Here is a 24732-nt window from a genome sequence, read left to right on the forward strand (position 1 = left end):
CAACCGGCGCTGTGACCCCGTCCACGGGGCGGCACCCCGAGGCTCAAAGGAGCTGAATGGCCCCATCCCCTGCCCCCACCTTTTCCTTTCAGCCTCGCCACTCCGCTTGTGGGATCTCAGCTCCCCAGCCAGGGACTGAACCCTTGCCCTGCAGGGGACGTACAGAGTCCCAACCGCTGGACCACCAGCCCCCCACCCCCAAACTTTAAATAGCTAAGTAATGGAGAACCAGGGCTGAAATCAAGCTCCATCCAAACTCAGGTATCAAACTCTAAATGACTGTATTTCACACACATGAAGAAACCCTCTACACTATTAAAACGTCAGCAGGACAGTGTTCCCAGAGAACACGTGCGTGGCTACCTCTCGGGGGAGCAGGAGGCTGACTTCCACTGCCCCCCACACCCCTGCCCTGCGCACGGCTCACCTTGGGATCCGAGGCGGGCTCCGGCCTGGCTGGCCCCTCCCTGCCGGCCCCCTCGGCGGATGGTACCTCCTCTGCATCTACGGGGAGATGGGGGGTGGGGGGAGGCCCTCTCATCCACAGAGCCCTGGGGCATGGGGGACTCAGCCCCAGGGGATGCGCTCCACCTGCCACCCCCGCACACACACGCCTGCAGACAGCACGGCGGGCCTCGCGCTCTGCGTCCGCGGCACTCTTCTTGAAAGAGGACCAAGGCCAGGGGCCCAGAATGAGACCCAAGGTCAGTAGGCCAGGGGCAAACATCCCTGCTAAGTGGGCTGTGTACCTGCGTTTGGGCCCAACAGGTGAGCTGGAATCGGTAGCGGGGCCAGGGGTGCAAAGAGGTCAGTGGGAGCCAGGGCTGGCTCGCTCCGCTGGGGTCCCCCCGGGTTCAAGACGTCCACGTAACGTGCCCTGGTCCCAGCTATGACGCAGAGAGGGGGCAAGGTCACCCCATGCCGTGGTCCCCGCTCCATCCTCCATGTGTCCAGGGAGCATGGGGACCCCACTTCCAGCCCCAGGAAGGCCGGGCTCTGACAGGGAGCCTCTCCCGGGGCCTGCTGCTCAGGTGAGGGTCTCACTTCATGCCATGATGCTGCCAGGATGCCTTTCCGATTGATCGGATTCACCCTTCCAGGACCACTCACTGCTCGGGAAGACGCGCACCCCCACCCCAGACATCCTCAGAGAACCAGCCCTCTTCTCGAGGGAGACAAACCACGCCTGACACACACGTGGTCCCTGCTGGGCTCTGGAGTGCCTAGAGGATGAACAAATGACCCAGACGACCTAGCTTTGGGCTGGACTTTGTTACCTGCTTTTCTAGAATACATGTTCACAGTGGGCCTGGGGGGCCCTCCGGGACCAGGGTGGGCAGCGTGTGGAGCCTTGGGAAGGGCAGCTGGAGGCGGGGGCGGAGCCTTCTTCTGCAGAAGGAAAGCCCACTTGGAGATCCGCTGCCCCACAGCTCCTGCCCTGGGGAGGGCCTCTCTGCCCGGGGTCCCAGCGAATGCCTGGCGTCCCAGCTCACCTCCTCCTCTGGCTCGTTGATATCCACCCATCGGTTCTTCTTCTCATCCCAGACAATCTGCCGGGGTTGTGAAAAGCAAAAAGAAAACTCAGCACAAGGTGAGCAGAATCAGACCCTGAGCACGCAAGAGGCACTGGCTCAGGTTCGCCAAGGGCTGAGACGCTCCGTGCAGACAGCTGGAAGCCCTGCTGCTGCAGACCCCCCGGCTCCTCAGGCCCACCTGGCAGGACTCACCGATTTGTTCTTGTCATCTGGCAGATAGGCTTCTGTCCTTTTCTTCACAGGCAGCCAGCGAGAGAACCAGGATTCGCTGCTCTGAACAGAGAAACCACCAGAACAAGCCTGAGGACGTGGCGCTGAGAGACCGAGCGCAGCACAGCAGGGCCAGCCACGCGAGCCCCCGAGTCAGGGCCTGCAGGCGCCACGGCCAGAGGCGGGAGGCAGATGCCCGGCTGGAGGCGGGGGCGACCTCCAGGGCTCAGGGCTTCGGTGTGGAAGATGACAGAGGCCTGGGGACGGTGGTGGTGGGCGCGTGACAGAACCGCACACTTAAAGACAGCCAAGTGGCCAGTGTGATGTGTATTTTACCACAATTATAAAAATCGGAACAGTAATTTGCCTCCTGGAGCGTCTCACATCCAAATGCCAACGACAAGCAGCCTGAGACCGTCTCCCGCAGCAGCAGTGACGGCCAGCAAGTCCATGCGGGCTCCTCAGAACAGGTCCTGTACCCCCAGGCTGGGACAGGGCAGGTGTCAGGGAGGTTGGCCTTGTCCCGCACACGCCGCCCGTCACGTCTGCTGCAAAGCGCAGCAGCTCCACAGCCCCCACCCGCTCTGGACCTGCGGCCGACTCTGCACTGGGGGCGGGGTGGGAATCCAGTCACCTGAGCGGCTCACCAACATTTTGAACTAAACTTGTGTTTACTTGCGATACCAGCCATGGGGGCTTCCCTGGTGGCACAGTGGATAGGAATCTGCCTGCCAACGTGGGGGACGTGGGTTCCATCTCTCATCCAAGGAGATCCCCTGTGCTGTGTAGCAACTAAACCCAGAGCCCCGACTGCGGAGCCCGAGCACCCTAGAGCCCGTGTGCCACAAGGGAAGCCGCTGCAGTGAGAAGCCTACACAATGCAACAAACAGCAGCCTCCAGTTGCTGCAACCAGAGAAAGCCTGTGTGCAGCAACCCAGACCCACAGCAACCAAAAATAAATAATTAAAAAAAAAAGATACCAGTCATTAAGGCAGTCTGCTGAGCGCTAGACTAAGAACCATGTTCTTCCCAAGCCACCATCAAAGGATAAGAGGCCACCCAAGTCTGGAGAAAACGTTCACAACACACATCTGACAGAACCTGCATCCAGGTAAGAAGGACCACCGCCAGCCTGCTGACCCCGGAAAGGACGGGAGAAGACTTGAGTGGCTCCCCGCAGACAAGGCGGGGTGGGGACAAGCACCCGGAAAGGCGCTGTGTCGTTACTCATCGGCAGAGGCACCAAGCCCAGCACGACGGCCACCGTCAGGAGGGCGGACAGCGCAGCCCCAGGGATGGCGGGGCCGGGGTCCAGCCTGAGTGGTGCTGGAAGGGCCACCTGGTGAACGTGCGAGGAGGCCTGTCCAGCAGGACATTCTAAAGCTGGACACACGGCCGTCCCGTGACGCTGGGATATACTCTCGGGAAAGAAGTGCATCTACCACCACAAGACACAGACGAGAAAACTCACGTGACTGTATCCCTAATAAATGCAAACTAAAATGAAGCAATTAACGTCCGTTACTGGCAGCAAGGAAGACAGAAGCGTGGTGCGCGCCACGATGATGTGAGGCTCAGCAAGGGCCCAACCTGACCAGTGGTGACAGGTCAGTGCGGACACCACCCTCCGGGCGGGTGGACGGGCCCTGGACCCGCGGGCGTAAGGGCGGGCAGCATCCCCCGCTCTGAGCTGGTGGTTCGCACATGGACACAGACACACACACCACACACACTGAACTGCACACAGGCTGCCCTTCCACAACACGCTGGGCTCCACCGTCCCACACACGCTGCGTCGTCGCCTTGGCATGACGAGGGTCTGCGTGCCCCACCCCTGCCCAGCTGGGGCTGTGAGTCACCTTCTTCGGCTCCTTGCTCTCCTTCTTGGCGGCCTGGACAGGTCTCTGCGCTTCGGGTGTGGGCGTCAGCGGCGCGGGTGGCTGCAGGGCCTGCGGCGGCGCCTCAGAGCCCGGTGCGGTCCTGAAGGAGCCCTGGGGGGACGCGGCGCAGCTCAGCGGGGGCGCCGCTCGGCCGCGCAGTGCACGCGAGGGGCTGGGGAGGCCCCGCGTCCAGGGCCCCCGGCCGTGAGGGCAAGGCCTTCCAGGGGCCCGAGGCGCTCCCAGGGCGGGTCCTGGAATCCACTGGGCCCGCGCACTGAGGGCGGGGGTGGCTTACGAGACAGAACTGTTCAGAGAGATGCTCATCCCCGAGGTGAGACAAGTTTTTCAATACAGTTAACGGTCACTTTTACTTTCTCAGGGACACAATATTTTGATGGTAAAATACACAAGGAGAGTGTCCCAGGACACCAAAGAGAACTGGCAATCTGTAAGAAGCTTCCAGACCACATATATAAAAGCGTTTATCCACCTGCCCTCCCATCCCTGCCACTGGGATCACAGCACACAGAAGGGGTGTTTGTTTATGTCAAACACATCTGATACAATGAATCTTAACTTCAAGGAAAGCACTAAAAGTTTTATGGATCCTGAAAGAGATGTAGAAATCAGAGAAGTTCTCCATCTTAGAAAGCTTAAAAATGACAAGATAATTTCATTACAGATACATGTTTCTCTTCCTTAAAAACCTTCTTTTATTCTATTACTATTCTCCCTATTAATGTTTTCATTAGTTCTTCATATTTTAAGGATTCAAGGTTTCTCTTTATGAACTAATTCAAAAGATCACCTCATAAATTTAAGTACTATCGATCTACTTACAATTTAAGAAAAAAGAACAGGAGTACTTATTCGGTGAGTTTACATAAAACAAACAGCTTAAAAACAAAACTGAAGTGGGCAAGTACCATATTAGCAAAGTTCCCACCAAACTCCTCCTCTCCCGGCTCCGAGTTCGAGCTTCTGCCCGGCGTCTCCGGTGGCACCGCCCCTGCCAAGGGAAGCGTGGCTCCGGTGAGCTCGGCACCAGCGCCTGGGGCTGGGGAGCACCGCGGCCACGCCCGCCGCTGGGGATGCACGGCTCCCCCACCTGCCAGGCCTCCCAAAACCTTCAGAAACCCAGACTGCAGCGTTCTGAACGTGTAGAGATGAAGCTTCACTGTAACAGCCAGGTTGTCCAGCTGGACAGACGGCCAGGGACAGCCTTGCAGGAGGCTCAGCGCATCCCCTGGGCCACAGGGTTGCCCCCCGCCCCTGCCCCGGGACACCCACGCCCACCTCCCCCCAGTCGGGATGACTTAGGGTCCTCCTACAGGCACCTCCGTGAAGAGCAAACCCACCCTGCTCTGCCCTCAGGGTGGCCCCTGGCAGACCCACCTGCGTCCTGGCCCCTGGCCTCCGGGAGCAGGCGGTCTGTGTCCTGGAGGGTTGGCGCCCCAGGTCCGGGGTACAGGGCCATGGGGTCAGGCCCGGAGGGCTCTGCAAAGCCAGGTACAGCCTCCGGGGGTCCATGTACAGGCCCCAGCTCAACAGGGCGCGGCAGTGGCACAGGTAACATGGGCACCCGGGCGGGGATGGCTGGTGGGCCGTCAGGGAGCGTCAGAGGAGCTGCGGGAGGCAGTGGAGAAGGACCGTCTGAGGCCATGTGCTCGCCCCAGTGCCTCCACAAGCACACCTCGTTTACTGGGAGACGGAACCCACCGTCTGAACACAAAGGCTGAGGCTGCTGGGGTGTCACGGGGCCTCCGCACAGCGCAGGGCGTAGGCTCGAGGCCGCGGGACACCCCGACAGCCCGGCAGGCAGCCGTCTGGCCCCACGCAGGCCCTCTGCCTTCACGGCCCTCCCACCCCGCTGCCTCTGGGCACACAGGCGGCCTGCCCACTCTGCCAGACCTTCAGAGCCATGGGACCCGACGGGCTCTTCGAGGGAGGAGGCTGCGGGCGGAGGAGCCGCGGCACCGCGCGAACGGGCTCACCTGAGGGCAGCAGCCGCACGTCCTGGCTGAAGAGTTCAGCGCCAGGCGCCGGCGGGGCCAGCAGCGGGTTGTCAGCGCCCAGGCCCAACAACTGGGTGGGTCCCGGGCCATCACGGGGCCCCACCTCATGACTTGGCGAGCTGGAGCAGCGCTGGGGGCAGGCTCCTTCCTGACTCCAGGCCATGGCGCCCTCCTGAGGGAGAAGGGCCTCAGGTGTCTCCCCGCCGGACGCCGCCCCCCGCCCGACAGAGGTGCCCAGAGCACAGACGCCTGCCGAGCGTGGTGTGCACACAAGGACCCCGTCACACCAGCTCACCTTGACCTGTCTCTCCATGAGCTGCAGCTGGACCAGCCAGGCGGGCTCCGCAGACGCCTCCTCCTCCGGCTTCTCCTTCAGCTGAGGGTCAAAGAGGCGCAACTGGGAGGCGACCTGGAAACACACGGAGATGCAGGCTCTGTTCCCACAAGAGATGCCCACCAGACCTGCTATGGCCTGGAGACAAGCCAGACGGGACACGCAGTTTTCCTCCACCACGGGAGCCCCTGAGTTGTACTCGCGGGACCATCCATGACTGTGTACACGTGAAAAGAGGAGTCTGGGAACATCCATGACCGTGTACGCATGAGGAGAGGGCCTGGGAACATCCGTGACTGTGTACATGTGAGGAGAAGGCCTGGGAACATCCACGACTATGTACGCGTGGGCAGAGGGCCTGGGAACATCTGTGACCGTGTACGCGTGAGCAGAGGACCTGGGAACATCTGTGACCGTGTACGCGTGAGCAGAGGACCTGGGAACATCTGTGACCGTGTACGCGTGAGCAGAGGGCCTGGGAACATCCGTGACCGTGTACGCGTGAGGAGAGGACCTGGGAACATCCGTGACTGTGTACATGTGAGGAGAAGGCCTGGGAACATCCACGACTATGTACGCGTGGGCAGAGGGCCTGGGAACATCTGTGACCGTGTATGCGTGAGCAGAGGACCTGGGAACATCTGTGACCGTGTACGCGTGAGCAGAGGGCCTGGGAACATCCGTGACCGTGTACGCGTGAGGAGAGGACCTGGGAACATCCGTGACTGTGTACATGTGAGGAGAAGGCCTGGGAACATCCACGACTATGTACGCGTGGGCAGAGGGCCTGGGAACATCTGTGACCGTGTATGCGTGAGCAGAGGGCCTGGGAACATCTGTGACCATGTACACGTGAGGAGAAGGCCTGGGACACCCATGACTGTGTACACGTGAGCAGAGGGCCTGGGAACATCCGTGACCATGTACACGTGAGCAGAGGGTCTGGGAACATCCGTGACTGTGTACACGTGAGCAGAGGGCCTGGGAGCATCCGTGACTGTGTACACATGAGCAGAGGGCCTGGGAACATCCGTGACCGTGTACGCGCGAGCAGAGGGCCTGGGACATCAGCACCCCCTGCACTGGCCGCGGAGGCCACAGCACTGGACAGACCCCGGGGCGCTGAGCCCGCCTTCACGGGACTCTACTCGCCGAGGTGTCCCCCAACCTAGAGGCGCTCGTGCTCTGGGGAGCCATGGGGGGCACAGACACACCAAGTCTGGCCTCGCGGTTAACAGCTGGAGCTGCAGCACAGAAACGTGGGCTCAGCAGCCCGTCTGTGCGGCTCCTGTGACTCCGAGAGCATCCACGCAAAACTCTTCAGTGTCACGAGAGCACGGGGTCAGTGCCACCTCCAGGGAGAGGGACACATGGATGCTGGGCGCTGGCAGGAGGTCGTCACGTGCTTTCTGTCTCATGGAGCAAGAAGTTGGGGCCGTGGGGCCACAGCCAGGACCCAGCCCAGTCAGGCTGGGGTGCCCGGGTACGTGGGCCTCCTGCCAGCAGGCCCTTCTCACGCCAAAGCTCCCAAGGGCCCTCTGCTGCGGTGCAAACACCTGCTCCTGCCCAGGAACGTGCAGGACCCACCCCAGTCGGGAGGTCTGAGAGCCACGCTGCTGCGGCCCCGGGACCCCTGGGATGCAGGAGGCATCACCTGCACCAGCTGGCGGAGCAGCACTGGCGAGTGTCTGTGGGGCTCTGCCAGGACGCTCTTGGCGATTGCCTCGCAGTAGTGGAAGGCCTGCGTGGCCAGCCCCATCTCGGCCAGGCGGCAGCAGTAGATGAACTTGAACACCTGGGACAGACAGAAGAGCTCAGTGGGCTTGAGCCGCCCGGAGCAGCCTCCCCGCACCCGGCCGGCCCTGCCCTGGTCCTTCTGTCCTTCCTCTGCGTTCTCCACGCCCCCTGCCCCGCCTGCCCACAGCAGAGCCAGTCTCCTTCCCTCAGCAAGTTTAGATCAGAGTACACAACTAAGCTTCTGAGAAACGCACTTGCCTTGAACACAGCCATCAGCGTTCTCAACCACGGAGGGAGCACGAGGCGCCACTGCGTGTGTGCCTGACGGCAGCCCTCGGGAGCCACCCGCGCGCTCACCTGCTCGGCTGGCCACACGCACAGGCCCATCAGGCACCACCCTCCCCGAAACACTGTCCACAGCTGACAGGAAAGAAACTGGCCACCACACAGTGCAAGTCCTTAGTACTTAGAACCAAACCACAACCGGAACTCTCAATTCGACGGGCTTTCGTTCTCGAGCATTATATATTAAGACCTCCTCAAACTTCCAAACAGACTTCATCGCTTTTGTTTCTTTGAATAGAACCCCTAAGAGCTGCAGCTCTGTGAGCACTGACCATGCCCACAGCCAGGTCAGAGCCGGAACCCGGGCCCCACCTGGAAGCTGGGTAAGGAGCAGGTCTGTGCCCCCAAGGACTGAGCGAACTCGTAGGCTTCTGTCCTCTGGATCGCTTCGTTGGTCGCGAACTTTAAAAACGGCAAACTGTGGAGGACAGGCGTCGTGTCACGCTGGAGCGGGCCCCGGAAGCAGAAGCGCCAGCACACCACGCCCCACGTGTGCGGCCCCGGGCAGCCACGTGGGGCCCTGTCCCTTCTAAGGGGAGCGGGCGCCACGATGCAGACGTGTCCCTTACCTGTGGTTTGACCCGATTAAGACAAGCTTTGTGGTCTTCCTGGTGTACACCCCGAATCCGACCTGGGCCATGAGGTAGCAGAAGTGCGCGGCGTCCAGGAGCCCTTTGGAGGCTGAGGGGATGGAAAGCAGGCGGGCTCGGGCTCCGGGACGCACCGCGCGCCCAGGGACACACAGACGCCCCGGACGGAGGGCCAGTCTCAGGCTGGAGCACCGAGGCCCAGCCCCCCTTCCGCATCCAGCCTGACCTACCCAGGGTGTCGCCCATCGTGGCCATGGCCCGAGACTCCACGTCCACGTTGCTGCTCAGGTTGGACAAGATCATGGCCAAGTGCGGCCGCCAGTCTCCCCACTTCTCATCCCCACAGCACTGAAACCAGAAGCAAGCACAAAGCACTCAGCCTCAGAACACACTCAACTCCGCAGGGCCCCCGTGCGCGGGTGTGAGGAGGAAGCAGGCGCGGGACATCCGCATGGGATCAGGCTCCACGCAGACGCTGAACTGAGGCGCCGTCAGGACCCACTGACCGTGGACGCGGCCGGCATCCGCCCTGACATCAGCTGGTAGACGGTCTGCAGGGGGTCGTTGATTGGAAGGCTGTTGGCAAACCTGAGCAGACGTAAAAAGAGGAAGTTCAGCCAGAAAAAAGACACACAAAACAAGCCTGGCCTCACCTCCGCCCATCTGGTGACTGGCCTGATGCTTAACCTGGGCCAAACATACACACCAGTGTTTTTATAAGGCTGCAGTAGAGAAGACTACAGAATTCATTGAGATTTTACAGAATTAAATGCTGCAGTCAACAAAAAAAGTTAAATCCCTTAGCCACACCACCCGAGGCAGAGGGCCCAGCCAGCCCACAGCCACGTGTGGCAGACGGGCCTCCCCAGCTTCCCCCGCCAAAGAGCTCCAGGGCCTGTGGGCTCCCCACTCCACAGGAGGCCGGGCCCTGCCCACGGGCACACCCACAGCCCGTGCCACGGCAGGGCTCCTCACCTGGTCATGACTCTGGCATGCGTCCGGCTGTCCATCTTACTGGCAAGTAACAGGGCGTGGCCCCACAAGCCGTTCTTCATCGCAGACTCTAAGGCATCCTGCAAAGGCAGCAAGAGTGTGTTTAAGCCCTGAGAACAACAAGGGCCCTGGAGCGTGCGCTGCCAGGAAGGACCAGAGGGCGCAACTGCAGGTGAAAAATCAAACGGACCGAAGGCCCTGAGACACGTGCCCCACGCAGAGATGCAGAGAAGGTGGGTTCCAAGCTTGCCCCTGGTCGGAGCCCCTGTGGGACGCTGTGGAAGCGCCCTGCCTTCAGCACCGTCGGCCCAGGGGACACATGCTGTCGGGACCAGGGCCAGCGGGGCAGCAGCACTGCCATCCCCTCCACGGTGACCACAGCCTCCAGGACGCTGACTCCCCAGGCCCGGAACGACCCTGGGCCCCCTGGGCATCGGCTCGGCACCAACAGGGCCTTTGGCACCACAGCCCCTCTTACCCAAATAACCTGGGCTGCAATTCAGAAAACTTCTGCCCAAGAGGCAAAAAATGTTTTAATAGAGACAAATGCTAATTAAACTGAAGAGATTGTGGGATTTCCCTCAGCTGTAAAAGGTCCGCGTTAAGACCACCCACTTATCACACTGAGCTCTGCCGGCTCCGTCCTGCATGACCAGGTGCCCACACGGAGCCCGTGCAGGGCGTGTCACCATGGCGCTGCCCGCCTGGGCCCCGGCTGGGTCCCGGGCCGGTCCTCTCTAGCACAGGCCCCGCCCGCTCACGGCAGCAACGGCGAGCTCCCCCCAGCTGCGTGAGAAGACATGAGCTGTCCTGTGCACGTGCTCACCCCGAGACATGCCACACAGAGCAGGGCCCAGCCTAGAGCTCGCTGACCTGCTGAGTGACCCAGCACGGAAGCAGCAGCGCCGACACCAGCGACACTCAGGCCAAGCCACCATTCGCACCTTCAGAGCCAACACGTGCGTGCCGGTCTCGGCAGGACGGGACCCTCAGCAGGGCGCTCTGCCCCAAGCACAGGGCCTGCACCCGTGTCCCACCAGTGCGGGTCACTCACCTTCTTGCGGCCGTAGAGCAGCAGCTCCCGGAACCGTTCCGTGTCTTTCTCAAGGGTGCTGGCGGCCTGATTGTCCGTGAGGAACGAGAGCTGGGCCTCGCCGGACTCCTCCTCCTCCACCTGCTCCACGGCCTCATTGGTGAAATCGATCAGGTTGGCCTCGTTTGGCGACTTCCCAGGAAGCCACACAGTTCGGTGGTCTCGTAACAAGAGCTCCGCAATGTCTGTGCCCACCACGGTCTGCAAGGGCCAGGAGAGAAAGCAGGCTCAACCACAGGTAAACCTTCCTGCAGGGGGCAAGACCATCCTAGCCTTGGTCGGGGAGGGCCTGTCAGACCCCCTCAGGTGCAGGGCTGCTCCCCCCTTGCTGGGAGCGACATGGGCAAACCGCACATGTCAGGCAGGCCGACGATGGGGAGGCCAAACCTCCCTTCACCCCAAACCACGCACCCTGCTGGGCTCCTGCTTCCTGGGGAGCCCCCCGGACAGGAATGCCTGGCCCAGAAAGCCTGCCTGATCCTCCTGGGGACCGAGGACCCTGGGACTAGAGCTGATGAGAAGGGACACTCTAGGAGGGGAGACACGTACCCCGTTCTGCCTGCACAGCAGGACAATAAAGCTCCAGAGGAGACTCGCAGACTCTTTGTCTATTAAGTTTTCATTCTGCAAACACTTTGTAGCCTTGTTCTGTGCAAAATTAATAACATCCACTTTATGGGTGTCATCTCTGCAAAAAGAACACACGCTCGGTGAACAGCAGCCACTGCACCTGCCAGGCCGTGCTTGGCATGGCCAGTGGACGGGCACCGAGGATGCTTCTGTGGGCACGTACTTGCCGAGAGGTCCTGGGAAGGCCCGCATCTCCTCCTGCTCCGGCGTGTGCTGCAGCAAGGTCTAGGCAGGGACAGGAGAGGGACAGGGAGAGTGGTTCAGGGAGACGGTGCAGTACCGCCCAGCCCAGCCCAAGTCTGCTGGCCACACCAGCAGACAGAGCTATGGACAGCGCCCTGGGGACAGCCTGTCCCCCTGCGGGGGCCAGCGAAGCCTCCATCACTGAGCGTGGGCAAGCCAGCTCTACAACAGTGACTTCCAAACTTTACTTAAGCAGTGAGACCCCTTCCTCCTGCCAAGACTCTTGACGCAGGGCCTGGATATATGTGATGGAAGAGGCCTGCCAGGCACAGGCCTGGGGCACCCCACACCAGCCCCCTGTGGTCATGAGGCACCTCTGCCCATTCTCCAGATCACCGGTAAAATGAGCATCTATGGAGCCCTCCCTCCAAAACCAGAAACTCAAACAACAAAAAATGAACACAGGATAAAACCAAAACCCAGAAAAGATTCTTACAAAATACTGACTTTTGGGAGGAAAAATAGGCGGTAGAACAGAACCAAAACAACCTAAAAATCAAAGACTCACAGAAGTTAACTTTTCTTAAGATTGCTCTTTCAGGCAAGGACACGCAAGGTGAAGACAACAGGCTGTAGAGTGCGTTTTCGGGGGGGGGGGGGGCCAATGACGGCAGAACTGCTCCCCGCGGAATTACCTCCATGCTGTGAATTTCAACCAGTGCAGGCTGTCCTTCTGAAGGCAGGTTTGGAATCACTTTGATGAGCTGGCCCCCAGGACCAAACCTGGCACAGACGTGAGGCACTGAGAACTTCTCGGGAGAAGAGGGCCTCGAGGGAGCTGCATGAGAATCAAGCGAAGAAGAAACCAGCAGCTTGTCAGTTTTCAGTGCTTCCGAATGAGATCAACACCTCAGGTTTCCAAGATACCCAGACAGCGGAGTCACAGATTATCCAGATCAACTAAGTTTCAACTATTAAACATCCCACTGAAAAGTACAGTTTACACATGTCACATAGACAAATCATTAAAAACGAGGAAAGTCTCCTCTAAAACGGAAAGGTTCCTTTAAAAGCCATCAGGATGCACTGTTTCTACAGAAACCTGCTCAGGTGGCCCCGCGCGCTCCTCACGGCTGTGACCGCAGAGCGCCGGCGCGGTGAGGCAGCGGCCGAGAGAGAGACAGCGCAGGCAAGCAGGAAGGGAGGCCTCCAATCACGCTGTGAGCTGCCTGTTCTCCAACTTCACACACTGGCACAGTTTTCCCAGAAACAGCATGTGATCAAGCATCTCCAAAGTGTGCTGAGATGCAGCACATGCGATAAGTAAACGACCAGAGCTTTTCAAGGAGAACCAGGCTTTCTCTAAGAGCCCCGCACCTGTGCGGTCAGCCTTGGGGCGGGGGGGCCGTCCCTCCACGTGGGGAGCTGAACTGGGCAGGAAGCCTGAAGGCAGCGCTTGTGCTGAAGTGGGTATGATGGACAGGCCAGTGGACCAAACTGCAGCCCCAGGACACAAGCGGCACAGCGTGGTAAGCGCTGCCCCTCAGGACGGGCGCGCTGAGCACAGCGCCCTTCCATGGCAGGGAAGCCCAGGCCTGGCCATCACCAGTTCCCACCCGGGTCATAACTCAGCCCCTTTCTCACTGCGGGCACAGACGCCGACCCCAGGAGCTCCCGGACCCCACTCTGCACCGTGCACACCCAGGGCCTTGCTGCACACACCTTGCTCCACGGAGGGCCAGCTGGCCTCGGTGGGGTAGCCGTACTCTGGGAAGCCTGGCGCGCTGTGGAAGTCGCTCCCGTAGGGGCCGTAGGCGTAATCACCGTGGAAGGAGGCGGGCACAGGGGGCACCTCGTAGGACCCGGCAGGTGTGTTGTGACTCCGGTACACCTGACTCTTCAGGAGCACAAAGCCAAAAGGTGACGCCGCTTCGCTGCTGCCCGGGAGCCCGGCAGGCCCCGGAGCCCACCCCGCCTACCTGGTGGGAGTGGGCGCTGAAGCTGCTGCGGCGGCTCTGCAGGCTACGCGCCGAGTGCTCGCTCTGCTCGCTGCGCCGGTCCACCTCCTCCCCGCACGGGTCCCGAGGCGGCTCGGGCTCATCATCAAAGCTCCCGGTGAAGCGGGGGTCGTACCTGTAGCGGTCGTCGTATTTCTCGGGCCTGGAGGAGGCGGCAGGCAGAGGCAAGGCTCCTATGTTGCACAGGGCTGAGCCCCCCAGGGTCCTGACCCCAGGAATGACACGTGCCAGAGCCCACGCTGTAGCGGGGTCACCGCACCCATGGCCAAGTTCAGGCCCTGCCTGAGACCAAGAGACACAGGCTGGGGGGTCCATTCCGAGGCAGTCGCACCTCTCAAGGACCCGCGAAGAGGAGGCTGAACTGACTCCCGGCACTTGTTCTAAGGTCAGTTCCCCTCCAAAAGCCCAAAGAAAGGACCTCTGGTTCACCCCCCTCCACTGACAGTGGCGGGTCCCTGGGAGCCAGACGTGACTGCAGCTCCCGAGCAGACATCAGGACCCGAGGGCAAAGGCCTGGCTGACTCACGACCTGGCCTCCGTATCGGAGTTGGTTCTACCCACCTGTCCCCATAGGCATAGTTCTCCTTCCTGTAGGAGTCGTACTCAGCATCATACCAGTACCTCCGGTCGTAGGCACGGGGATCTCTGAACCGAGAACCGTAGTAGAACCGATCCCAGCGACCTGGGTCTACAGCGAGAGGTCAACAAGTCAGTACCACATGAAAAAGACACTCCTCTGGCTACCACTGGAGAAACCAGCCCATCCAGGGCTGAGGGATGCTCCGAGCCTCTGAGGAATGAGACTCTCCACCCGAACGGCAGCACGACTCTGGGGAACAGTGACTGTGAGGCACGAGAGGACCCAGAGCGCCTTCCTCCACTGTGACCCTAAAGGCCACTGGCTGCCCTTCTCTCAACATCTCTCTTCTCTAATGTGGTCCAAAGAGCTTTAGGAAATACTCTCAATGGATACACAAGGTCCTACTGCATAGTACATGGAACTATATCCGATCTCCTGGAGCAACTATAATGGAAGAGGATATTTATTTATTTTTTTTTTTTGGAAGAGAATATTTAAAAAGAACCAACATGTGTGTAGCCTGAGCCGCTTTGTGTACAGGAGGCATTAGGCGCAACACTAAAGCAACCACACCTCAATGAAAAGCAAGTAAAAACCTAAGAAATGCTCTCAAACTCAAAGACTGTTTTTCCAAAGCATGTTAACACTATAAACAGTCCAGACGTACCGCTTTGGGCAAACACGTGCAGAACTATGCACAAAGCAGTGCAAACACACAGCAGAGGAGGAGCCCAGGAAGACGGGGAAGCAGGTGGCTGTCGCGGACAAACGGCTGCAGGTTGGGACCCTGCTTCTGACCACGGCCGGGCAGGGGGCCCCGGGGGGCTGCTCAGGGCACGTGTGCCAAGAGGCACAGCCTGCCTGACAGTGGCAGCGCCTGAAGGGGAGGGGCACGGCCACTGCAGTCTGCTCTGTCCAACCCGAGGGCTCCTGTCACATGGGCCCCGGGCATATCACACGTGACTGGTGCAGGGAGCCGCAGGCCCCTCGCTTCATTTGAATCAATTGTAACTGATTGTTTAATCAATTGTACCTACCGAGAATTGTGCTTTGCTAGAAAGTCAAAGAAAACAAAGACACATTACTAAGACTAAGCTAATACTTATCAGTGAATGGTAACAATATAATTATTTCTAGATGCAAATTACTTTCAGGTACTTTGGCTACTGGATAAAATCATACGACTAATAGAAGGGAAAAGTTTCCTAAGAAAAATCACTGTGCTGCCGCCTTGCGCCTGGCTGCACCAAGGTCTGAACGCGCGTCTGCTGCGGTTAGCCCGTGACAGTTTCTGAACGTACCTCCGTAATCGTACTGGCTGGAATAGTAACTTGCATAGTAATCACTCTGACTGCTCCATCCACTTTTGGAATTATAGTAACCTTCAGGATACGCTTGCCTGAAAAACACACACAGTGCTGTTAAAAAACAAGATGAGATGCTTCTTAACGTGTGACAAGATTCCAGCCAACACACCCAGAGCCACAGGTGTTTGTGACAATGCCTCAGTTGGGGGAAAATTCCATCAGGAGATACGAACCAGTGACGACAGTAAGGTTACGGGACTCGCTACCATAAAGCGAAAAGTCTAGCTGCTGAGGCAACTCCGAAAGTGCCGTTGAGCAGAAGAGGACTGGCCCTTCTCGGGGGCTCAGGAGCCCATCCCATCAGCGCCGAGGCTGAAGCAGGCTCTCCCGGCTCTGCAACCATGCTCGGCAGCAGCAAAAGGCACTGAGCTACGGAGAGCAAGCTAGCCCCGCTGTAACACCCTCCCCCCAACCATGACCGTGTGCCCCGAGAGGGGAGGAGGCCCTGCGTCCGCTCCAGCTGACTGCCCAGTGCCACTGGCTCTTACTGCAAGACAGGCGGGACCAGGCCCACTGGGTCAGGAAGATCCTGGGAGGATTTAATAGCACTTCTGGTTTTTAAACTGTGACTGCAAACCCCTGGGAATGGCTCACTCCGGGGTGCAGCTGCCCTTGAAGAGTGGCCCCCCCACCACTGCAGGAACAGCACCCACTGATTGGGGGCCCTGGGTCAGCACTCGGGCGCTGCGAGCCCCACCACGGGGGTCCAGAGACACGCCCTGAGCAGGAGCAGGGCAGGGCACAGCCGCCCTGCTGCTTGCCCAGCCGGTCACCCGCAGCAAGGACTCCACTTGGACACCCAGGGCACCTTCTTCCCTCCAGCAGCTCCCCTAGATCATGACCACCTGAGCACAGCACACAGATGCTCAACACGCGCACACAGGCCTGCACGCGTGTGCGTGCACACACACACACACAGGCCTGCACGCGTGTGCACACACACACCCCCACAGGAGAGAGCAGACTGTTCCTCTCCGCAAGGGCGTGGTGAGGACGCAGAGGGGCCTGGACACTACACGCTGGGCGACAGACCCCTGCCAGGTAACCAGGCCCGCCTCCGCTCGGTCACCTACAACAGCCACAGCTCTTCTGGGCCCCTCGGGTTAGCCTGCAGGCTGGAAGAGGAGACGGGAACGGCGAGGTGTGCCCTGGCCCTGCCCTCCCTCGCCTCTCAGGGCTTCCAGGATACACCTGCCTGCTGCTCTCCCAGATCAGAGCGCCCACCGTGACACCAGCCTCACCTCCCAGGGGACAGATGGGCACGGCCTCCCACCGAGCACCCAGAGCGCAGAGGTCCGAAGCTCAGCGCATCCCTCTGCAAGGACAGGGGTCCGGCCGGACAGGCCTGGCTCCTTCTCCAGATGAGCTTAGAACCAAGGACTTAAAATAGCAAGAGCAGACATAAATCTGCAACGCAGTGGGGATACAGTCTTCCCCCGCGCCATTCTCTATCATGAGCTGAAGGAGCCTCACAGTCTTGTAGAAACCCGGCCCTGCAAGACGAGGTGCCTGGGTACATGAGGCCACTATGGCAGGTGGCGAGGCTGGACCCTAACCCACTGACACCTCTGAGTGGGAGGACTGCGATCTGCTTAAATTTTTACTCAGCTGAAGGTGTGATGCCAAGGATCTTTCGAAATGCCTTGTCTGTAACTGCAAAGCCGAGATGCGCTCAGTTGGATAGAGAAGCAAAAGCGTGCTCGCTGGGAGCCTCCCGACCCAGGAGGCGGTGCCAGGCAGACAGCCCAGGCTTGCGGCTGCGGCTGCCAACAGGCCACTCCATGCTGCAGCCTGAGCCTGCCTGGCCTGGGCACCCCCGGAACCAGCGTGGGAAAGAACCTCCGCAGGTTAGAAGCTGCCATGTGGGCCCTCGGCAACAGGACCACTGCCCAGGCCGGGAGGAGCCCTGCTTGAGGGCAGGGGGCCTTCCTGTGGCCCCGGCCAGGGCCTGGCCTGCCCAAGACCATCTGACGACATGCCTGTGACCATGCTGTGGCAGCCAGCTCCATTCGACTCAAAGGTGCAGCCTACAGTCTGTCTATACCCACGGCACACACACACACATTCAAGGTTTCTTGATGCTTCGCAAACACCATCTCTTCCAAATCACTAAGCTACCGCCACAGCCAGCAACACAGACATCCATCACCTGGCGGTCGGCCGGTCGGAGCAGTGGCTGGCCCGGGAGCTGGGCCGCTCGGGCTCGGGGTAGCGGTAGGGGTCCACGTAGGCAGCGCTGTCGCAGGGCCTGTACCTGGGGTCGTAGAGGCTATATATGTCCTGCCGAAAGAAGGACACCGTCATTAGATGCCAAGCACCTCGCAAGGCTCTCACGGCACAGGTGAGGCTCTGCAGATGGCCCTGTTTCGAAGACGGATGGCCCGGCCTGGCTCAGGAGATGGCTGTGTGGCAGCAGGCCATGCCAAGGTGACCCTCAAGGGCTCTCTTCTGCTTCCTGAGGTCTCACCTGCGGAGGTGCTGAGACCCCACAATCTGGGGGTCCCATTTCAGGTACCAATTCAACTAAGCAAAAGAATCCGGGTCCCCTGGGAACGGGTCCTGCGAGCTCAGGCAGCCCCAGAAAGAGGATAGCGCTCTAGCCTGACGAGGCTTTCAGCCCCTTCCAGATGCAGCAGCCCCGTGGCCCTACGGCCATGCTGGAACCTGAAGCAGACGGGTGATCCAGGCATGAACCAGACCTGTCTTTCCTGTCTCAAGGCCTGATTCTCTATCAAGAGCTGGCAGAAGACGAGACAGCATGGAACGTGGACTTACTCTAGACCCCCGCTGGAGGCTGGGCTCCCACACAGCAGTGCCGGGTGCCGGCTGGGACTCGGGCCCTCCACACTCTGCCAGCCCACCCTGGGCTCCTGCAGAACGTCACTTTCTTCCATGGAAATTAGTCTCTGGGGCTCCTCCTGGCTCTCAGACTCCCAGGTCTCGGGGTTAGGCATGTAACTCGTTCCCATGAATACACAGATGCCCGAAGCCCCTCAGGCTGCCCCACCCCCAGGCGGCCCCCAGCCCACCACAGCTCTGCTCCCTCAGCTGCTTCTGACTGCAGGGCCCCCAGTGTGGGGTCCACACCCACATCAGACACGGGGCTCCAAACTCCTGGTCCACAAGCCTTCTACCTCCGCGGACTGTGGCAATGCTGGGCCAGGACATGAGATGCTGACAAGCAGACAATCAAAAGTGTGTCCACGTGGATCACACTAAAGCAGGATTAAACAGAACCTAACCAGCACTCGTGGGCCTGGATCCCCGTGGAGAGGGGTGAGAAGGGATGCTCTGCGCAGCACAGTGGCACCCCCTGCCGTGGCCAGGCGCCTGAACATGTGCACAATGCCACTGCTCTTCAGTTTCATCTGCGCTGCACCCCAAATTTCTTACCCTAAATGATTTTATCCTAAAGAAGGGCTTTAAAAGACTAGAGTTTTCCTGTTGCTTCTCACATAGGTTTTGATCTTAAAACCAGTAAGAAACTTCAAGAGGCTATTGCAGTTTCCCAAAATGTGCCACCCAGAACTCTGGCTCTGCGACGAGCCCGTGGGCGGGCTGGGGCACATGAGCTGGGGCGTGCTGTGCTACACAAGAATGAAGCGGTCATCCTCCCCGCTAAAGCGTGCTCACGTGCAGCGCGGCCCTCCAGAAGGACTGTGCTGGCAGAGTGAGCTGTGTCGGGGAGCACGCTGCTCACAAAGCTCGTGAAGAGGCGTGTGCCAGCAGGAGGACCACGGGTCCCCTCAGGACTGACCGCAGAACCCTGCCACAGAGCAGGACATGAGAAGGAGACCACTGGTCAGAGCGCTCATCTGGGCGAGGGCATGCCCCTACCTGGTAATAGTGGGGGGCTGGGCCAGGATCCGGCGGGTACGGAGAGGGGTACGGGGGCTGGTAGCCATCACACAGGGACCTGTAGTAGTAGTAGGATGCCAAGTCAGGAGGCGGGGGCTGCAGCCACTGCTGGTCGGGCTGCGGGGCCGCCTGGCTTGAGCTGGTGGACACGACAGAGGCGCTGGAGGACCGAGGCGGCCGGGACAGCATCTGCTGACCCACGTCAGCAGGAGCTGGGCTCGCGGGCCGGGCTGGGTCTGGAGGCTGTGCCTGCACTGGGGGACTCCCTGGGTTTGAAGGCTCCGGAAGCGCTGCTCTGGGCCCCTGCGGAGCAGGCAGTGGCGGTGCCAGCTCCTGCTGGGCTCTCTCTGCACGGGGCTGATCCTGAGCCTCTTTCATCACCTGCTGATAGAAACGGTCTGGGGTGTTTGCCCCAGGCCCAGGTGGCCGATGACTGGCAGTAGTCTGCTGACCAGAGGCCGGGCCATCCGCATGGGCCGGGCTGTACATTCCTGCAGGATTTTCCAAAGTCCTACCGAACGTGAAGTCCAGGGCTCCGGAAGCTATGTCCCGACCGCCACAGACGCCTGACTTGCTGCTGTCAGGCACGGAGGTGCTGCTTGCAGGCGGCACCAACATCAGGCCCGCACCCCCCGCAGGACTGGGCAGCCCCTCGGGAGGCACACTGTCTGTGCTGTAGACCTTCTGACCTTCCGGAAGCGAGGCCTTTGGATGAGAGTGCGGCTGAACCAGCAAATTAGCAGCTTGATTAGAAACCATGTCATAGATACCAGAAACTTGTGGAAAAGGACTCTGGGCCAGATGGTTAGGCAGAGGCGAGCAGAGGAGAGAGCCTGCTGGCATCCCAGACAAAGGTACATTCTCTCCAGGATCACCTCCGGCAGCCCGGCTGCTGACTGTGGGCTTATCTCCCACCGAAGAGTCTCTCCAGGACGCAGCCTTCTCGTTAGGATTTGGTAAGGACACAGAAACGTTAACAGGCTGACCCAGATTATGGCTTTGATCGGGCTGGGCGATCAAGATGGGCTGATTCTGCAAAGACTCAGTGGGCGGGGAGGACAGCAGGCTAGCATAGCCGGGGCCAGCCTGTGGTGGAAGGGCCTCCTCTTCACCCAGCTGGGGAGGATTCTCCAGGTTCTCAGAAGCACCAAGGCCATCCCCACTCTGAACACCTGGGCCCACCTGCCTTGCCATCCCCTCGTCTGGGGGCTGGATCACTTCAGATGGCTGAGGTTTCACTGGCACGTGAAGCGCGGGAGCTGCCGGGGCCAGAAGGACGTTGCCCCCAAAATCTGGGAGCTCATTCTGCGCCCACAAGGTCGTTGCGGGGCTCTCACACTTCACAGGCCCCTGCACCCTGGTCGAGGACCTCTTCTCGGGTGTTGGCAGCACCGTTTCCAAGGGCGGCCCTGAGGCCTGCAGAAGTCCATGTCCAGCCTCCATGGGTGTGGCAAGAGGCAGCGTGCAGAGCTGCTGCGGGAAGAGGGTCTCCATGTTGTCGGGGGGCTGCTCCAGGTTGCCGGGGGCGGCATCAGGCGTGGCGGCGGCCACTCTGTGCTGCTTCTGGTGGGCGCTAGGCCCCCTCACCTCTCCTACCACGTTGGCACGATCTGCCTCAACGGGTTTTACTCCAACCAAGTGCGATTTCACGGGTTCAAAAGAACTGTTTGCACTCGTCTGAAATATCCCTGTAGGTTTTGGGGGGCTTGGGGTCGAGGGCTGGGACAAGCTGCCGTGGTAGTTCTGGCTGGTGATCTCGTCCGTCTCGCCGCCGACAGGAGAAGAATCGATCTGCTTAAAAAACCTCCCTGGAGACTCATCCTCAGGTTTCCCCACTTCCTGCTGAATAAAGGTGCCCGAGTCGTGGGGCCTGGCTGCACCTGGAAGGCCCCGCTGGCTCTGGCTGCTGTAACTGGAGGACGTGCTGTCAGACCGTGCAGAGTGCGCCGTCATATCCAGGGCCTCGAGATTAGGGCCCCCGCCAGCCGCAGGGCCCACCGCACCAAGCCTGGGGCCAGCCGGGCCGGGAAGGGGCCCGCACTTGAGCGGATCGCCTGGGGAGGAAGGATCCATGCTGAGGGGCTCGCTCGGCAGAACTTCCTGGTTCTGAACGAACTCCAGGTTCTCAACGTTCTCATACTGAGACCCTGCATGGGCCGTGTCTGCCCACAGGTGCACGGCGGCTGACTTAGAGGCTGCTTTCTCATGGGGGCTGCCTGCAGACCGAGGAAAGTAACGCTGCGGCTCTCCCCCCAGCTGCGCGGGCTCGCTGCTGGAGCCTCTGGGAAAGGGCTGGTAAGCACCTCCCACGCCCACGTGTGTGGGAAGCTGGCCGAGGCAGAAACCATCCACGTCGGCCTGCCCGGCAGAGCCTGCTGTTTCCGACAAGAGGTTCTCTTCATTCTCTGTCTCTCCTCCTCTGAAAAACATGGCGAGTGCGCCCGAGCCCGCGTCCAGCGGGGTCCAGCCGCCCCCGGCCCCCGGCGGGTAGTGCAAGTGGCTTTCCGGGCTGTTTTCCTGAGCAAGCGGGTTAACAGGAGCCAGGCCTGACAGCTGCTCTCTGTTCACTCCAGGGCTCGACCTGAGCTCCTGGTTTGCCCGAGGGTTCCCAACTCTGGAATTCTGTTTGAATGCGCTCTCTGGATCAAGGCTATTTACTGAGTGGTCTTCACTGGGCAGGTAGACAGCCTCGTTTCTTCCGTCACTGGCCGAGGGTCCTGGTAAGGATGCCGGGGGGCCGAGCTGCTCGTGGCCAGGACGCTGATGCAGGCTGGATGGAGGGGGAAAGTGGGTGACGCTGGAGGCATGAGGCCCTGGGATCTGCAGGGCTCCCTCTGGGCCAGGCCAGTAATGCTGACCTGGGGGCCGCGGGCCTCCCTGCCCTGGCCCCCACTGCCCGGGCACTTGCTGATGGGGCTGAGGGGGGAGAGGGAGCGCTGCTGGGGGCGCGGTGCTGTCGGGGGGGCTTGGCCGGCTCAGGGGTCTGTCAGGCCGAGGCACATGCCCCTGCAGAAGGCCCCCGCGAGAGCTGCTGGACCCCACTCCTGGAATGTACTGTGGCAGGTACGGCGCGTTCGGGAGCTCAGGCTCTGGGCCAGGAGTCTCGGCACTCCTGTTCATCTCGGGCCCGTGTGGGGCCGAGGGGGTCGGCACCCCGGGAAACGGGCTGGCGTCTGCCCTGGGCTGCAGTGGAGGTCCCGGCAGAGGTTCGCAGGGCCCTTGGGAGCTATCCCCCGCGTTTGTGTGAGGCACGGGCAGACCCACACGTGCCAGGGATGACGGCGGGGCTGGGCCTTGCAAAATGGGTGGGCTGCTTTTAGATGAGCCGCCCAGCGATGTATTCTGGAGAGCCTGTCGGCTGAAAGCAAAAGGATCTGTCACTGGCTGCAGTGGGCAGGTTATTGGGGCCATCGGAGTGTGACTGCCGGCCTGCCTCCTGTACGGGCTGTTAGACCAGAACATGGTCTGAGGACTCCCCGATGGAGGCGGCCCAACCACGCCAGACGGGACGGCCTGGGGTGGCGGCTGCATGACTGAACTCTTGCACAATGAGACGCTGCTTGCAGAAAGAAGCAGGAGGGAGGTTTTCCTTAATCTGAACTGAAAAAGAAAAAAGGGGAAAAAAAAAGTTAGCATAAAATCCATTTATTCAAAGTCCTGGCTACAATCAGGAAAATTGAGAAAGAAGAAAAAAAACAGGAAAACAGTTTGCATCTTATAAGTCCTGAGGGATACACCCACCCCTCACCCATCCCTGGGAGGACTGCTATCCGGGAAGCGACACCACCGGCCTGGACACCAAGGCTGGCCGTGCTGGAGCCAGCCGAGCAACTTCAGACAAATCACTGCCCTTCTGTGAAATTTAGTTATGTAACCAAGCTACATACCCACATGGAATGCCCACCACCTCCATGATGCCCTCAGCAAGCTGGCAGGGACCAAGCAGAACCCAACACCAGGCACCACGGACACAGTATCTCCACATTTTCCAATAAATTATCACTAGGTCCAGAAAGAGCCACCTCCTCAATTAAGACCACATACCGTACTTTTCACACAAGTTAATCTTACATTTGGAAAGGAAAACAAAAGTTAAAAACCTGCTCCTCTGTTTTAACTAAAGAGCATTATAAAGCACAGAGTAACGTAAGCTACAAAATGACAACTATATGAATTATATGAGCCTAAAACTCCTTTTGGAGAAGGCAGTGACACCCCACTCCAGTACTCTTGCCTGGAGAATCCCATGGACGGAGGAGCCTGGTGGGCTGCAGTCCATGGGGTCGCTAAGAGTCGGACACGACTGAGCGACTTCACTTTCACTTTTCACTTTCCTGCATTGGAGAAGGAAATGGCAACCCACTCCAGTGTTCTTGCCTGGAGAATCCCAGGGACAGGGGAGCCTGGTGGGCTGCTGTCTATAGGGTCACACAGAGTCGGACACCACTGAAGGACTCAGCAGCAGCAAAACCCCTTTTCTCCCAGCCTGTAGTGTCCGCTTTTCCACTCCGTGACTGGCCGCACACCACTAGCAAAACAAGCTGCGTCTGATGACTGGAGCTGTAACAGCTACGCCTGGAATGAAAATCCCAAGTAACCATAAAGCAGTGCTAAAACTGACCAACTAAGTTCATTCAAAATTTGTCAGTAACAAGCAGAGGGCCCACAAACCCTTTATGGAAAACAAAGGAGCAGAAATCCTCTTTACAGCGTTTTTTGTGGCTGTCTGTTTTTTAATAAAACATACTAAGTATAATCTTGAACAGTTAACCTGAACTTTTGAGACAAAAATCCAAGTACCGTCTCTTTACAAATTCCTCTTCTGGGTGTCAGCCCTCCTCCTCAGCGACACCCTCAGAAATGGATTAAGGGGAAGCCATCACAGAAAAAAGTCGATACCAAAGGAAGAAATGACAGAAGGACGCTGCAGTGTAATCTACATGTTTCTGCAAGTGTACAATGTTTCTGTCCTTGGACAAAAGAAATTCAGACAAAAGAAAAAGTGAATGAATGCACATTAAATAAAGTCATTTTCTAACGAAAGTTACCCTGTGAATCCGCTGCAATTACTGCTCACACATGGTCTTATCCCGGGCCAACAGGGAATCCTTTCCAACAGACAAGCACTCTGACACTCACTTAGATTTCATGGAATTAAATGTGTGAAGAATTGCATCAGTGACTTCCTTTGGTTCTAAGCTGTCATTTTAAAACTAAGAACACTTACAGCTCAGCTACAAGGGCCCAGGGGAGGAGAGCAGAGCCTCTCCCTCTTATATGTGAAAGGGAGGCACCCAGGACCTCTTACCAAGACATGGCAAGCTCCTTGAAGGCTTCAGCAGGAAACCCTCAATCACACTAAA

General features: G+C 59.4%; 1 protein-coding gene across 5 annotated transcripts in view; it reads right to left on the reverse strand.

Moving 5' to 3' along the window:
- SEC16A (SEC16 homolog A, endoplasmic reticulum export factor) overlaps nucleotides 1-24732 on the reverse strand; it is a 31331-nt gene that overhangs the window by 4005 nt on the left and 2594 nt on the right. For 4 of the 5 annotated variants that reach the window (XM_070455515.1, XM_070455518.1, XM_070455508.1 and 1 more), the window contains exons 2-27: nucleotides 19349-22969; nucleotides 17661-17791; nucleotides 15446-15543; nucleotides 14126-14252; nucleotides 13526-13706; nucleotides 13269-13443; nucleotides 12242-12384; nucleotides 11527-11588; nucleotides 11283-11421; nucleotides 10695-10934; nucleotides 9623-9720; nucleotides 9154-9235; nucleotides 8878-8995; nucleotides 8627-8738; nucleotides 8370-8475; nucleotides 7630-7770; nucleotides 5937-6050; nucleotides 5621-5813; nucleotides 5022-5252; nucleotides 4553-4635; nucleotides 3606-3737; nucleotides 1728-1808; nucleotides 1494-1550; nucleotides 1278-1389; nucleotides 750-887; nucleotides 428-504 (exon numbers count right to left, since the gene is read on the reverse strand). In XM_070455515.1, the coding sequence (XP_070311616.1) occupies nucleotides 428-504; nucleotides 750-887; nucleotides 1278-1389; nucleotides 1494-1550; nucleotides 1728-1808; nucleotides 3606-3737; nucleotides 4553-4635; nucleotides 5022-5252; nucleotides 5621-5813; nucleotides 5937-6050; nucleotides 7630-7770; nucleotides 8370-8475; nucleotides 8627-8738; nucleotides 8878-8995; nucleotides 9154-9235; nucleotides 9623-9720; nucleotides 10695-10934; nucleotides 11283-11421; nucleotides 11527-11588; nucleotides 12242-12384; nucleotides 13269-13443; nucleotides 13526-13706; nucleotides 14126-14252; nucleotides 15446-15543; nucleotides 17661-17791; nucleotides 19349-22900 (6723 nt within the window). In that variant the 5' untranslated portion in view covers nucleotides 22901-22969. Of the gene's footprint in view, nucleotides 1-427; nucleotides 505-749; nucleotides 888-1277; nucleotides 1390-1493; nucleotides 1551-1727; nucleotides 1809-3605; nucleotides 3738-4552; nucleotides 4636-5021; nucleotides 5253-5620; nucleotides 5814-5936; nucleotides 6051-7629; nucleotides 7771-8369; nucleotides 8476-8626; nucleotides 8739-8877; nucleotides 8996-9153; nucleotides 9236-9622; nucleotides 9721-10694; nucleotides 10935-11282; nucleotides 11422-11526; nucleotides 11589-12241; nucleotides 12385-13268; nucleotides 13444-13525; nucleotides 13707-14125; nucleotides 14253-15445; nucleotides 15544-17660; nucleotides 17792-19348; nucleotides 22970-24732 lie in introns of those variants that run through there. The other variant, XM_070455534.1, reaches the window with a different exon arrangement.

Source organism: Odocoileus virginianus, chromosome 2, assembly GCF_023699985.2.
Source record: "Odocoileus virginianus isolate 20LAN1187 ecotype Illinois chromosome 2, Ovbor_1.2, whole genome shotgun sequence".
In the NCBI taxonomy this organism is placed as follows: Eukaryota; Metazoa; Chordata; class Mammalia; order Artiodactyla; family Cervidae; genus Odocoileus; species Odocoileus virginianus.